This window comes from Acyrthosiphon pisum, chromosome A1 (genome assembly GCF_005508785.2).
Source record: "Acyrthosiphon pisum isolate AL4f chromosome A1, pea_aphid_22Mar2018_4r6ur, whole genome shotgun sequence".
Lineage (NCBI taxonomy): Eukaryota > Metazoa > Arthropoda > Insecta > Hemiptera > Aphididae > Acyrthosiphon > Acyrthosiphon pisum.
In genome coordinates this window covers 75,323,545-75,338,436 of record NC_042494.1, presented here as the reverse complement: position 1 = coordinate 75,338,436, position 14,892 = coordinate 75,323,545, and the positions used below count along the sequence as shown (strand labels likewise).

Here is a 14,892-nt window from a genome sequence, read left to right as displayed (position 1 = left end):
GATGAAAATCCAATGTCGTAAACATTTTAAATTCAAATGCTCATAAAAAAATGTTGTTTTCCAGTAAACTTTTTTTTTGTTTGAGATAGGAACAATTGGGGAGTCTTCTATCAAAATTTCTTATTTTAGTTATGGAAGGAAAAACTTTTATGAATTTCTAACTGAAAAATATAGTTTAAACATTTTCAAAATTTTGATGAACTTTGACAAAATGTAATACATATAAAAAATAATCGTGCTTAAGTATCTTTAATATTTTTGAACTTAAATTAATGAAACTTATAAGGAATCTTGTATTAATTTGTCAAGCTTTTCTACTAAGTGAAAAAGTTTTTATCGAAAATCTTTTATAAAAAAATGTACAAAATTCGTTTAACTTGTCAAGGCTACCTCAAAATATTTCGAAAATGTTACCATTTATGTTAAATGCTAAAATAAATATTTGGTAAGAAATTCAAAGATCTACGGTTATTAATTTTTGTTAAACGAAAAAATAAAATTGGTTTTTTAAAACATTGATTTTGCGTAAAAATTACCACTTTATTTTATTTTAGATTCTGAGTGGAACGATGAATGTATTGATTTTACAATGATGTGTGTTTTTTTTTTTATTTTTTTTTTTATTTTTGTGTCTGTCATCACCTTTTAGGACAGTAAAAGTGTTTGGATTTTCTTCAACAGTACCTTTTCTGATAGGAAAATGAATCTAGTTGGTACTTTGGGGGGTCAAAAGTAAAATTTTTCCAATTGTTTTCAAAAGCGCCGTGTAATAACAAAAGAAAAATTAAGGAAAAACGGGAATTTTTACGCAAAATCTGTTTTCGAGAAAATTGATTTTGGTTTTTGGTGTAACTTTAAAATGAATGACTGTAGATACATGAAATTTTCACTGGTTGTTTATATTTCCATTTTCTATACATGATAATATTTTGATTTGTTTTGAGCTATTTACGGACAATTTCAGTTTCCAATTTAATTAGTTTTTATTTCTATGAATGTCAATAAAACTTTATTTGTTGAGTAAAAATACTTGAAAATTTAATACAAGGCTCCTATTATATTGTTACAATGACATTTGAAAAATATTAAAAATCCTAAGTCACAGTTTTAGATTCTGAGTGGAACGATGAATGTATTTTTTAATTAGCATTTAAAGTTCAAAAATTGACAAAATATGTAAAAATCACGAAAATTAGCAAATTATTTTGAGTTAATAATTCGTAAAAATTTTCCTTTTTAGAACTAATATTTTAAAATGTAATACAAGATTCTTTATAGGATAATCTATCTTTACCAAAAAAAAAATGTCTATAAGAAACTCAAATTAAATTTTTATGAGCGTTTGAAATTCATATTTTTACAACATTTGATATTCACTCGATTCTTACGTAACGATTTTCTTATTTTGTTGTAATTAAAAAACGAATGACTGTAGAAACTTGAAAATTTCACTGAATGTTTATATTAGCATTTTCTATATACGATAAAATTTTGAAAATAATTTGACTCTTTTTGAGCTGTGTACAGATATGGTCAGTTTTCAATTTTTTTAGTTTTTTTTTCTATAATTATCAATAAAGTTTTATCTGTTCGGCCAAAAAGTGTAAAAATGTAATACAAGGCTCCTGATATATTGTTACAATAGCACTTGAAAAATATTAAAAATACATAGGCACAATTTTTTTTTATAAGCATTTAAAATTCAAATTTAAAATTGAATAATTATTTTGTAGTTAGAAAATTATAAAATGTTCAACTTTTATATCTAAGAACTGAAAATTTAAAACAATATTCCACGTAAATATTTAACTCTGTTACCAAAAATTCTAAGAAATACATAAGCACAGTTTATTTTTATAGTCATTTTAAGTTCGAATTTGGACGAAATTACATGTTAAAAAACTATTTTAGTTATTTTGTTGTGATTGTATAATATTACTCGTGGGTACTTGAAACTTCTAAAGTATACTATTATATACCTATGATAGTACCACGGTTTTTTGTTGATGTATAACGCGTTATAAGTACTTACCTAATGGATATTGTGATATTCCTGTTTATATTATATGTCAATTTTTTTTTAATACCATAGATATAAGTATATAATATGTCTTATACCTAGACTGACATACCGTCTCCGCTCAGAATCGTTTTTCTTATACAGTGATATTATATCATTGAATTCAAATTTAAAACTATCCATTATACAGTGACCCACTTGTAACCTACTGTACAGCAGAGCGACATCCACTTACCCACCTTTTTAATATTGGGAACATTTTTATTTGCAATATTAACATCCGAGAATTTCTTATTATACGTTATTTTATAGATATACCTATCAACGTATTTTATTTTATTTGTACTGTATAGGAATTTAAAATGAAAATCATAAAATAAAAATTAACTATGTTTATCACTGTTTATAATGTAAGTGACCTACTTGAATGCATATAACGAAAGTAGAATATATTATGCGATATTTGTTATTTTATATCATTTATTCAAATATGAACATTTTACAACAATTTCAAAAAATTGCTGGCAATTATTTTTTGAGTTTAAGTTTTTTCTTCATATGATTAATGCATATAACCTCTTTGTATTTCTCCACCCTCGTTTTTGTTGTGCATTCAAAACATTCATAACCAGTGATTTTGTTTGCTCTTGTCAAATAGAACGACCATTAAAAACCCTACCCTCGTATAGCTATGGACAATAGATGGTTGAAAAATACTTATATTTTTTCCTTTTCTGAAAGCTATTTTTTTTTTTAATGATATTGTTGAACAAATAAAAATAGCTATACTTATGGGTGGAAACGTTGAAAAAAATATTTTGGTAAATCCATTTAGAACTAGGATCGCTATGGGTCACATTAGTTTTTATAGATATCATAAACCTTAGTTCGTAAATCATCGTTTTCAAATACTCATGAAAACATCACTGGAATAAATTGGGTTTTATTTTTATTTCCAAAATCCTTAAATCGTTTAAGTTATGGGTATTGACTTGACTATTGGGCAATGGCTTTAATCGTGATCCCATTGGTTATAGGTGTGTAGTTGTACCTACATTACTGTAACTAAATCATGATTTACAATAATATCATCGCACAAATAAACGTCACTATCGATATTCGTGTGATTCTACTTCAGTTACTTGACTAGTTGACTACTAACTCTTGAAAGTCAACAATTATTACGATCATTAAAGGCGAAACGTGTATGAAATATCATACATTAAAATTATAAGTGTGTACAGATTCGTGACTGCAGTGCACTTGGGATCAACTGTTAACTCAACTTGTAACCGTATATTAGAACGTATTATTTTACGATTATAGTTATGTTTTAAAAAAATACAGTACAGTACCTCTAATATTATATATATTGCTGTAGGTAGTAGGTATATTATAGTTTGCAATAGGTAACCTACATGATTGTTTATACTAATAAGTGAATTAATTAAAATATATTTTTAACTTATATACATTGGTAAAGTCTGAATGTGAATAACTAGAATGACAGACATTTTTATTTTAGTGGCAAACAAATCAACAGAATCGTATAGGTACAACTACCATACGCGTTAAGAAAAATATGTTAATTTCAAAATATTATTAAACATTATATGACGGCTATGTATGTGCAGCATAATATGACGTGTATATTATACGCATTTAAATACTGATAGAATAAAATGTGTTGAGAGGGAAAAAATGTTTTGAAGTAGCAAAAAATAAACATTAAAGCTTATATGAGTGCTCTAGAAATTATTACTATTAGGGATCTGAGTTGAGTAATGAGTAGTAGGTATACAAAAAGATTGATAAATCAGAGAAAATTCGTTTTCCTGAGTACCTACGTTTTACGAATAGGGGTAAAAAATCCTCATATATAATCAGAATTAAATTTAATCCAAACTTGCAATATAATAACTAAGATAAATTTGTTCAAGGCGTCGTGGTTGAAATCCATATTTTAAACATTATTTTTATTTTACATAGTTAAGTACCCGTTACAGTGAAATATCTTTAAAAAAAAAATACTATTTTGTAGGTACTTTTTGTAATATTATTTTAGCATTAAATTTTTGAATTATAATGTTAGTTATAAAATTGTTAAAATCGTAATTTTGTGCTTAATTTTTATGCCATACTTTCATCATAATTTATCAACGATTTTGCAGCATCTACTAGCTATGTATAGTTTTTATTAAAACTGCAATACTGCAATACCAACCAACGTCTATTCAGAAATGCATTTTCAGCTTTCATAATATTTTAATACCTATAATAAGTAGGTAGTAACTTATCGAAACAATGTTTATTCACTGTATATTTTGTAATATTATAAGGTTCTGTGTAGTATGTCTTGAATTTGTATTCACTATTATGAACGAGATTTTCTACAAAGTTTATTATTTTTTGTGAAAAGCACAAACTAAAAATAAGCGACGAGAAAAAAAAACTTATACCTACTAGATGTGGTCGCCGTAAGGTTAATGCATATGGTTTTCGTCTTTCTGAAAATAGGAACTACATTTCCGTCAGCAATCATCCTTAGGAGGGGTCGGCTTATATACATTTGAAGGGTGGCCAGTGTGAGTCACGCTATATTATATGTCGTTTCTTCTTCCCTCGCACCGGTCGAAACACTGCCACATACATCGACGCAACGTTTCGTTGTTTTTTTATATCGTATATTTTTTTCGTCTCCGATATTGTAGTTATTTACTCCGTGAAAAAAATTGTCCACGTTTTTGTCACCGAATCGACCTAATAATAATTTTCGGAAACGATGGAGGAATCATCGAATTGCAATTCCGTCTAACAATTTATGCTGTACGTAAATAATATAATTTCCTCGCAGTCGATTATACTCTCGACTTTCAAAGACATATGTTTGTATCTCGTTTTATGCGACCATATAGTATTATAATAGTCGTGGTAAACAACACACGATATTCTTTTACAATGTGTACGCATATAGACATCGGCGTATATCCGTGTACGTTCGACATGGCTCGTATGGGTTCGTTCTATTTTTCAACGATTAGTCAACCGACGGTAGCGTATTATTGTGCCATGCTGATATTGCGTTGTTCTAATACCAATAATTCCTGTCCCTAAGTTAATTACATTTTCGATTTGTTTAATATTTTATCATTACTTTTCTCTTTTATTCCTTAATAATTGAAGAACCTGAATGTTGATCGAAGTTTACACATAATTTATTACTGCACGATACGACGGTACGTCTTATTCCTCAAGACTGAAAGTAAAAATAAAAATATGAGTACACATTTTTAACACAAAAAGTTTATTATACACAATGCTCCTTTCCTGATTGATTCTACGTATAAGGTCGATTTAGGAGCTTTCGAGTTAAACTTTGACCGTAGTACAAATAGTGATAATCTATTTATGATTACGGGAGTGATTATAAATACTTATTTAATTTGTACGTTTTTACGTATATACGCAAATATGCAATAATCATATTATAAATATTAGTAAAATATATTGATTAGCAAAAACGACAAAGAGTAATATTGGAAGATGTAAAGAAACAATTGTTTTGTAGATTTAAATAACTTTTTAGGCCCTATAGGCGTTTTACACTTTGTTTTAATAATACATACATCTGACGTGAGTCGATTTGTATTTCCTTAAACTTCCAGGCACGTCCGGGTCTGACTGTTGTGCATCTCTGATGCGTAATTTATATTTCCAACTTGTTCGGAAAATCAAGTAGAAAAACTATTTCTTTATTCATTGCGAGCCATCTGAATGTAGAAAAATGTCCATTCATTGGTAATGTCGGAATTGTGTAAAGTTTTTAGACATTTTATTTAAACAATTAGGTATATGTTGTTTGTAAAAAATAAATACGGAAACAATTTTTTCGAGCATGGGAAAAGTGTAGAAGTAGGTAGGTATGTTTAAAATGTTCTTTTATTATGTAAGTGGATAAAATAAGCACATAATAGCATTATATTTTATCTTCAAGTTGTATATAATTAATGTATCACATATTCACATTCATGTATTACAGGTTTAACAGTTATGTAAATCGATCATGTATACATTAATAATAAGTATATAATTGTTTTCGATGTCGGAGTTAATAGTTCTACACTCTAAAGTAGGTAGTCCAAAAACTGAAATTACACATGAATGTAAGATAGGTGCTTTTTTATTCTTATGTGATAAATTATAATGTATTTTTTTTTTCAAACGTACAATAACAATACACCTCTTTAATGCATCGAGGTTGCTCATCACTTGTTTACATATTTTATATTTTAATTAAATATATTAAGTTAATAGATTTTTTATTAAAATTTCGGTCGAGGACAAATATAATATTTCGAAATTACTGAAGTCCGCGGGCTTATAATATTTTAATATATGTAACTAATGATTTACTAGTTCATACGGGTACACAACACGGTGAGTTTCTTATTAGAAGATTTTAGTTATGGCTAAATAATTGGGCTAATCTGGTATAGATAAGTACAAAATACAACAATCTTTGTTCTTCTTATTTTTTAATATTATTTCCTTTCATTGGTAATTTTGTGACTTAGTGAAAAGCATTTTAGTTTTTAGGAAAAATGTTATTCTAATTATGCTTTTTGTAGAAAAACGTATTTTTACCGGAAAAAACCTTATGAAATGAAGAAAAAAGAGTTAAAAAATTGGGTACAATATGTTTTTTAAACAATTATTATACGTATTTAATAGTTCCTAACAGTTTGTTATATTTATAATATGTAAAATAGTTTTTTAAATGTTATCCAGGAAATCCTAACCGCAGGTTAAAAAGGAAGTGGTGCCGTGACCTTTAATATTTATTGCCTCTAAATATATTATATAACATAAAACTTTTTAAAAATTAATCAACTAGCCAAGGGTGGCTACTTTAATCATACCTTTCATGTTATTTGTAAGTTATTATACTCTTACCATGATATAAACTTATCGCGCCAGTTTGCGTAGATTGTTTATATCAAATAAAAAATATATATATATATATAGGTATAAATATTATAAATAATATTATCCATTATAGATCAATTACATGAGTATGAACTACCCTTTGCCCGTGTATATGTCTACATTGTTTTATACTCGGTCACTTATACACATTTAGTTATTACTTGAAACACGTATTCACCAGTATTATTTACTAATATAAAGTAAAATAATGAAAACGCTAATGGTTAAAATTCACTGAAATTATCAAAAATTAGAAAAAAGTACAATAATTATATTTTTTATTACATCATTAAAGTAAACATTTATGAATGTATGCTTAAATAAAATCGACTTATGGCATTATAAACTAAAATGTTGTATACGTATTGTACTATTTCACGTTTTATCAAAACATAATATTAGATAAGTACTATAAAATTATAGTTTATCATGCATCTGCATTTTGCATACTAGGTATTACCTGTTGAATGAATCATAATATATTATCAATTTCTTGTTTAATAGGTGAAATGGCTTAAAAAGAAAGCATGCATTTTGTTGTTTTTGTAAATTTAATAAAATACGTAACAATAAATTATAGGTATTAAATAATCACTATAATAGTATGATGTGTATCGTGATGAATATCTATTGTTTTGGTAAATATAGAAATTGTCTTTCGAATTTATAATCAAATTACAGTAGCCACTCGTAAGTCACCACGATGCATGTAATAATCTTATATTTATCTATATTTCCATAAATTTTAATAAAATTTGATATCTTACACACTTAACAGTTAACTAGACACATAGTAAGTATACATAATGCACTCGGTCGGTTCCATGGAATTGGGCATAGGTGCCGGGACGGAGAAGGATGACGTTCGTATTGCACTGTTCGATTGCGCGTAGGTATAATTTTGACGAGAAAAACGCGGTCGTGCCTTATATAATATAATACGATGGTATATTATACCATTACACGTCATGATAATATATCATTATTATATATCTAACGAACCTATATATGTATGAAAATAATGTAGAATAATATAATGGTAACACCGCGGCGGTGGCGGTTGGACAATGACCGCGGTTCCGTTATGACCGTGGAAACCCCGCCGAGCGCCGCCGCCACCGCAGTTTTCTCGACGGAAGAGGTATTCAAAACCTGTAAAAATACGGTTTATTTATTTTCGTACGATTTTTTTTTTCCGTCGTTCGATTGTTCGTTCCATTATTTCGCTCGCGATCGTTGTGGCCGCCGATAGGAAAACGAACGAAAAAAAAATACACACCTAGAATAACGATTATAGAACGAATTATAATAAGTATACCAGCAGCAGCTGCGCTATACCTATATAATGCCTTCCTCCGTCGTCATCGTCGTCTATAGTTAGTATTGTTGTGCATTGGAAATAATTTCGTTTTACCGTATTATGCTTGGCATAAATCACGTAGCACACCTCCCCACCACCTGCACAGCCACTACCGCCGCCCTGCCGACGACGACGAATAGTCGCTCGGAGAGCACACGACGCGCGCGGCCAACGCTGACAGTTTACGCGCACGTGTCGTACGGGATGGTCTCCAATGTCGTCGTCGTCGTGTGACGTTCTCGTACAGTACAATAACAACAATTTAATAATTTATTCTTATGTGTGTTTGTGTGTGGGAGATTATCACAACATTACAGTAAAGTTATAATAAAATTATTATTTTCGTATTAATATTTATTATCCGCTTCGTGTGCGCGTGTGACGGCAGCGTATCCGACGACAACCCAGCCGGTCCTAGTTGTAATAACTCGATATTATTATAATATCAGAAAATAAATTTGATATTATTATTATATTGAATGGGGAAGATGTCTTCGGGCACCACGGCTGCCGCCGCAGCCGCCGACGAGAGGACGATGACCGCAAAGGGTAAGGTACCAAGGGCCCGCTGTTACAATATAGCTGCTGGGGGTTTATAATAAATTACGGTTGTCGTACAATAAACGTGACGTGTACAATGGCTTCTGACGCGTTATCGTCTTACCCGGGGAGTCGTGTTGACGGTTTTTTTTCGTGTCCGGATACGAGTATAAAATACTAAAATGAAAATATATACAACCGACGTATTATACGTACGAATGAAATGTCATTTATTTAAAAGCACCTACACGAAGCAGATGGTACACTACAATGCGCTAGTATATTATAATATTATATGGTGTAATATTTCAAACAAATTCATATTGCGTGGATCGAAATAGACGTTTTATTCAGTCGTTACACGATTTATATTATGTTTGGTGAATATTACAGGCTATATCCTCGCAATGGATAGAATAAATTCCATTGCTCAAACTCATATCCCAGAGTTTTACACGATTTTTATTTTTAATTTGTATTTTTCTGTCTAGATAAGTAACTTAATTCTATAGCGCAACCTATTTTCTTGTGCTCATAATATTATTATTTTTACTATGTTAGTGAAATATCCCTGCTTGATTATAGGCACCAAACCAAAAAATAATATTATGTTATGTCTACAACAGCTGTCACGTAGAAATTACGAGTTTAGAGTTTACTGGTTGTAGTTTCTACTAATTATTTTATTTAAACGTGGTTACATAGATTTATTATATTTTATTTAACATTTTTAAGTTTAAAAACTTAAATGACTTATTAATACCATTATATTTTATTCTATCATTATATTTCGTATGAACTATTATTAATAATTTAGTTAATTTTAAATCCATTATTTTCGTCCTAGGTCTTTAAATATTGCTTACAATCAATTTATAATATTTCAAACTGCTTTTTTTACCCGAAGCTTTGACGTCAGTGTGGGATCCCCTTGAGAGTTTTGAGGTGTCATATTATTATTGTTATGAAAACAGCGTGGGTAAGGGGTACATACTATAGTGCATAATCATGAACAGTTCTGTATGAGGTTGGTGGTTGTTAAAATATTTTTTAAGGTTTTTCGTCAACACAAGCTTTTATAATGTTATTGTATTTTTTAATAACTAGCTTTGCTAAAAATAAACAAATTTAAAAAATATAAAGAAGTCAATAACTTTTTTATATACTTAATAGAGTTTAATCGATTGATTTATTTTATCATTATTTTATAGTTTCTATAATAATATTAATCATAATCATAATTACTTAGTATATTTTATAATATTATACCTATATACATTATTTACATATCATTGAAAACTATATAATGATATCAGAATATTATTGCCATGTTTGTTTTGGCTCTATTCTCAAACTAATTATTTTATATTTTATAATGAGATTATTGAGGATGGGACTTATTCTATCAAAAAAGTTTTAGAGTACCTACATTCAATAAAATCGTGTTAATATTAATTATTCATAAAGTATAATCAAACACAATTAAATTGTCAATGCTACCACGTAATTAATAATATGTAGTAATATTATATTATATCTATTACCTACTCAATGATCAAAACTACTGATATGCAAATATCAGATTTAAGCTTCGTTCGATTTAAAAATTTAAATACATATTAGGTATTACATTTTTGTGTTGTTATTTATTTATAAATCAATTTATGATATGCAAATTTATGAAAGATAATTAAGTAAAATAATTTCAACAACATAAAAGATTATATCTACTATTGTTATGAAATTGAATAATGTAATATAGGTATGTTCTTAATATAATTTATTAATTAACAGCTATAATAGATGGACAATGTATTTTATTTTACATAGAATTATTTTACCTATTCTTTTCATAAGTTACAAATTTAATTTTCTGTCCCATTGGAAAAATATTGCAGACTTATTTTGCAACCTGAATAATCATATAAAATGTGTTTTTATTTACTTTACGTTTTTAGATAATTTGGCATCGATATAATGTATACAATTTTAAATTTTAACTTACGAAAGGAATAGTTGTAAATATAATATATAGGTAGAATATATATAGGTACGTATATTATTTTTAAAATTATTTTTATTGACAGTCAATAATAAGTTAATGTATGCCATGCAAATACCTATTACAAAAGTAAAATGTACAATGTATCTACATAACTGAAACATTTTATTAAAATATCCATCAAATAATAGGTATATTTACAAAGGTATGTTAAAATAGTTTTGTAGTAGATATAGTATGAAGGTTAAAATTGGGAAAACTATCAATACTTTTATATTATTGCTATTATTATATTTGATTTGCCCAAGCACATTAAGTATTATTAAATGTTTTAGTGCTAGTTTGATAAATAAAGCCATTTTAGATGTATAATTGAGTTTTATTCGTTTTCGTTAATATTTAATTATAATAATTAGGTAATAATAAAATTTTTTTGTTGTTGAGATTTTACTTGTTCTATAATAATGAGTTGAATTTTTCAACGTGTGTTATACATTTCCGGTATAATATAGTAATACGAGGTCAGACTTTACCTCACTCTACCTTTTACAAAACCACTCGTAAAGTTATTACGATATTATGATTATTGTATAATATAGGTAATATAAGATATTATATTGTACAGTGTACACAGGGTATCAACAAAGGGTAGCAGTACAAAGGGTCTATCAACGTGTTAAATGTAAACTACTTCCATTAGATAGGCAGTTGGTCTACATAACTATTTTAATACAGTTAATGTGTATTTTCCTATTTAATTATTTTTTATTATACCTAACTACTTATTGAAAGTTACTTTTTATTATAATAACTATTGCAGTTATAAAATATGCATATGATGCATATAGTATTTCAGGATCGTATTATTAAAATGACGTGTCGATATTTTTAGGATATCCAACATATGTTATATAATATTAAACGACGTGTCAAATATTTTATGGTATCTTTTTAATAATATATAACGCAATGATACATATTTCCACGTAAAAAATATATTTTCACGACATTTAATTATGAAAGCATATAATAATAAATTTCCTTTTAAAACCTGCTGGTGAGTCATGAACAGAGACGATAGACGTTCCCCTTTTGGCGTTTTTGATTGATTCTGTTTCCCTTTTTTTATTCTTTCTCTCTCTCTACTCCGGAGAACATTATATATATGTATAAATTTATTATACACACGCATAGGGGGCTGCTTCTTTTCCCCTCATCGTGGCAAGGTTTTTTGAATCGGTGATTAATTATAGTCGTTTGACTCCACCCTGTACCCGTATTCTTTGACGAAAAGACCTCGGTAGGTTCTCTGTACGTGTTCACTTTAATAGCTAGACAACATATTATACGCGACACGTTTTACGTTCCAAAGGGTCAATGAAGGTGAACTCAGGCAATTTTTATGTTTGTAACAAACTGATGAATTATCAACACGATTATCCAATTAAAGTCAGCGTGTCGCTTTACACTCGATGCACAAATATCCAACACACCCGCGGTGTGTTATAATTTATAATATTATAGTACATAATATATTAATGACATGTATTCCGTCGTTCAGCGATTGAAAAATTTTAATTTTCCGGCTACCGGAATATACGCCTATAGTCGGCTGCAGCAGTTGCGTCGAGTAGGGTTGCTAGACAATTTTATTTTTATTATCGGACACGTTCTCTCGACGACGGACACGCCCGCCCGTGCGTTGCATTCGAAATCCTTCACATGCAGCCGGCGTCATTTAAATATAGCCACTATTTGTATTTATCGAGTATATTATCTACTTATACTGAGATGCGTGCAGAGGAAGTTGTGCGCGGCTACAGCGAGTACTAATTTTATAGTATCATCATATCAATATAATTTTCGATGGCGGACGGGCCCCGTTGGTATAGGTCGACAGCCAGCAAGCGCGCTGCACCCTCCTCCCTCCTACTCTCCCCTGTCACCCTTATCACAATCAACGGCCGGACGTTTCGTTGCGCGATATCATCTAAATTAAATATTATTATTTGTTGTTGGTGTGTTTCTGCGTTGCCACACACACACACACAAAATATACACAAAGGGTGTACCGTTATTATCGACTGGTGATGGTAAACGCAGCACGCGGTATAATTTGTTAGGTACACGGTTCGTAACGGGGAGTCTCCGAACCGGAGGTCGGCAATTTAGATCGCGTTCAATGGGACTTGTGTATATTATTCGTACGTAATAATATTATCAATATTATTATTTATTATGATATTTTACTATAAGCAGGGATAAGAAGAATGCTCTCCGTGTTTCCGTCCTAGTTGGTGCATGTGCAGTTTTTGTGCATAATGCATTGTGTAAGACGAATAATTAATGCACGAATATCATCGTGAGTGACGTCAGCTCGGGTTTATTGTCGGTTGCATAATATTTTAATAAAATATTGTCCCTTAAAAAAAAATTCGCGCACGCTTACCGTTAAGCACGGCATATAGATAGGTACTTGTTGTTCCTCGATACTGTGGTCTGTGTTGAGCGACGCGCCGCTAGTAAAATGTGCATAGCCAATGACGTACTATGCAGTGCTTTTGAATGTCATACGGTGCATTTACGACATGTCCGCTGTACGGGGGCAGTGCGATATTATGGCGTGTTGCGTTCTATTTTTAAAAATTGGAATCGTCGAGCGTCGTTTTGCCGGCGTATTTTTAAACCGCACGCCAACGTGGCACGAAAAACGCTTTCGTATCACTGAACAGTAAGTTGTAGACATTTATAAAGTTCGGTTACCGTACTTGTGGCGTCGATGGGTGGAAAAAAAGCAAGCGATATGAGCCCCAAGGTCGTGCCTTTGTCCCGTCGTCGTCTTTATGGGTGGAAAATATTACAAATTTGATTTATTAGCTTAACCCTACGCCGCAACTCCTCCTCGGCGAATCCATATGGAATTATTGTCCAGAGTGGTATTATAGCGATCGGTCCGCCACGAGACCGTACAGGAAACTCTAAATATTCACATCGTTAATGGATGGGGTTACTCAAGAGTCGAAATAGGGGGATATGGGAAATATAAACAAATTGAGAAGGCGACTTTCTCCGGAAACAAATCGAAAAAAAATAGCCGAACAAAGAGTGTGCATTAGCTGAAACATGCAAAATCGTGGTGCTGTAAAGTGTAAATAAGAGTTTATATATTATTGTTATGTTGGAGAGAACCGAGATATGATAAAAATAGATTTTAAAATGATCTAAACGGATATGGGGGAGTTTCGAAATGGCTTACATTATTTTGAAATAAAAATAAACGACATTAAGTTTGTAGTAAAAATAGTTTCAACCCTAACATGTCGCTTATACTAATATATTATTATATTATATAATTTATTGGTATAATAATATGGTGTTTATGTTATTAACTATCTAGTATATATTATTTATGTTGAATATTTTTTTCATTTCTATTTATAAGTTTTTGTTACTTTTTTCGTTTAAAATTGTTATTATTGTGAAAATGTTACTTATGGAAAATCTAATAATTATATTTGAAATTTGACCATAATACGTATCCTGAACATCTGCGATTATGATTTAATGATTTACAATATACGAGTTCGGGTGTCAGAAAAAGTAGGTCAAGTCCATCTAAACGAGTTTGTAAACATTTACGAAATACGTTAACTAGGAATATTTGACCTCTAACTGAAGAATAGACACTTCTCGACCAGTGATAAAATTGTAATTTCCAAACTTGGCTGTTATACTTTTATGAACTGATCAAGGTATCAATTTAATAATTCCGGGCAATTACATTAATTTAAAATTGATCATCGTCGCGGTAAATAAACTACGTGTACTGAATAACATTAACGACGGGTTGACCGTCATCGGATTATAGATTCGTTTTAATAACAATATTACCAACGACATCATCTGTATATAATGACAATCGCTTATTGTTATATAGGTACATATACCGGATGGTTGATACCGCGCTACGACCTATCATATTTT

At 29.8% G+C, this 14,892-nt stretch overlaps 1 protein-coding gene across 4 annotated transcripts in view; it reads left to right on the top strand.

Annotated features, from left to right (window-relative positions):
* The window catches only part of LOC100169229 (SLIT-ROBO Rho GTPase-activating protein 1), a 57,580-nt gene that overhangs the window by 23,845 nt on the left and 18,843 nt on the right, over nt 1-14,892 (top strand). The window contains exon 1 of one of the 4 annotated variants that reach the window (XM_001945407.5): nt 7,690-8,915. The exons of the other annotated variants lie outside the window; for them this stretch is intronic. Coding sequence (XP_001945442.2) covers nt 8,846-8,915 — 70 coding nt within the window. The 5' untranslated portion in view covers nt 7,690-8,845. Of the gene's footprint in view, nt 1-7,689; nt 8,916-14,892 lie in introns of those variants that run through there. 4 annotated transcript variants of the gene reach the window in all.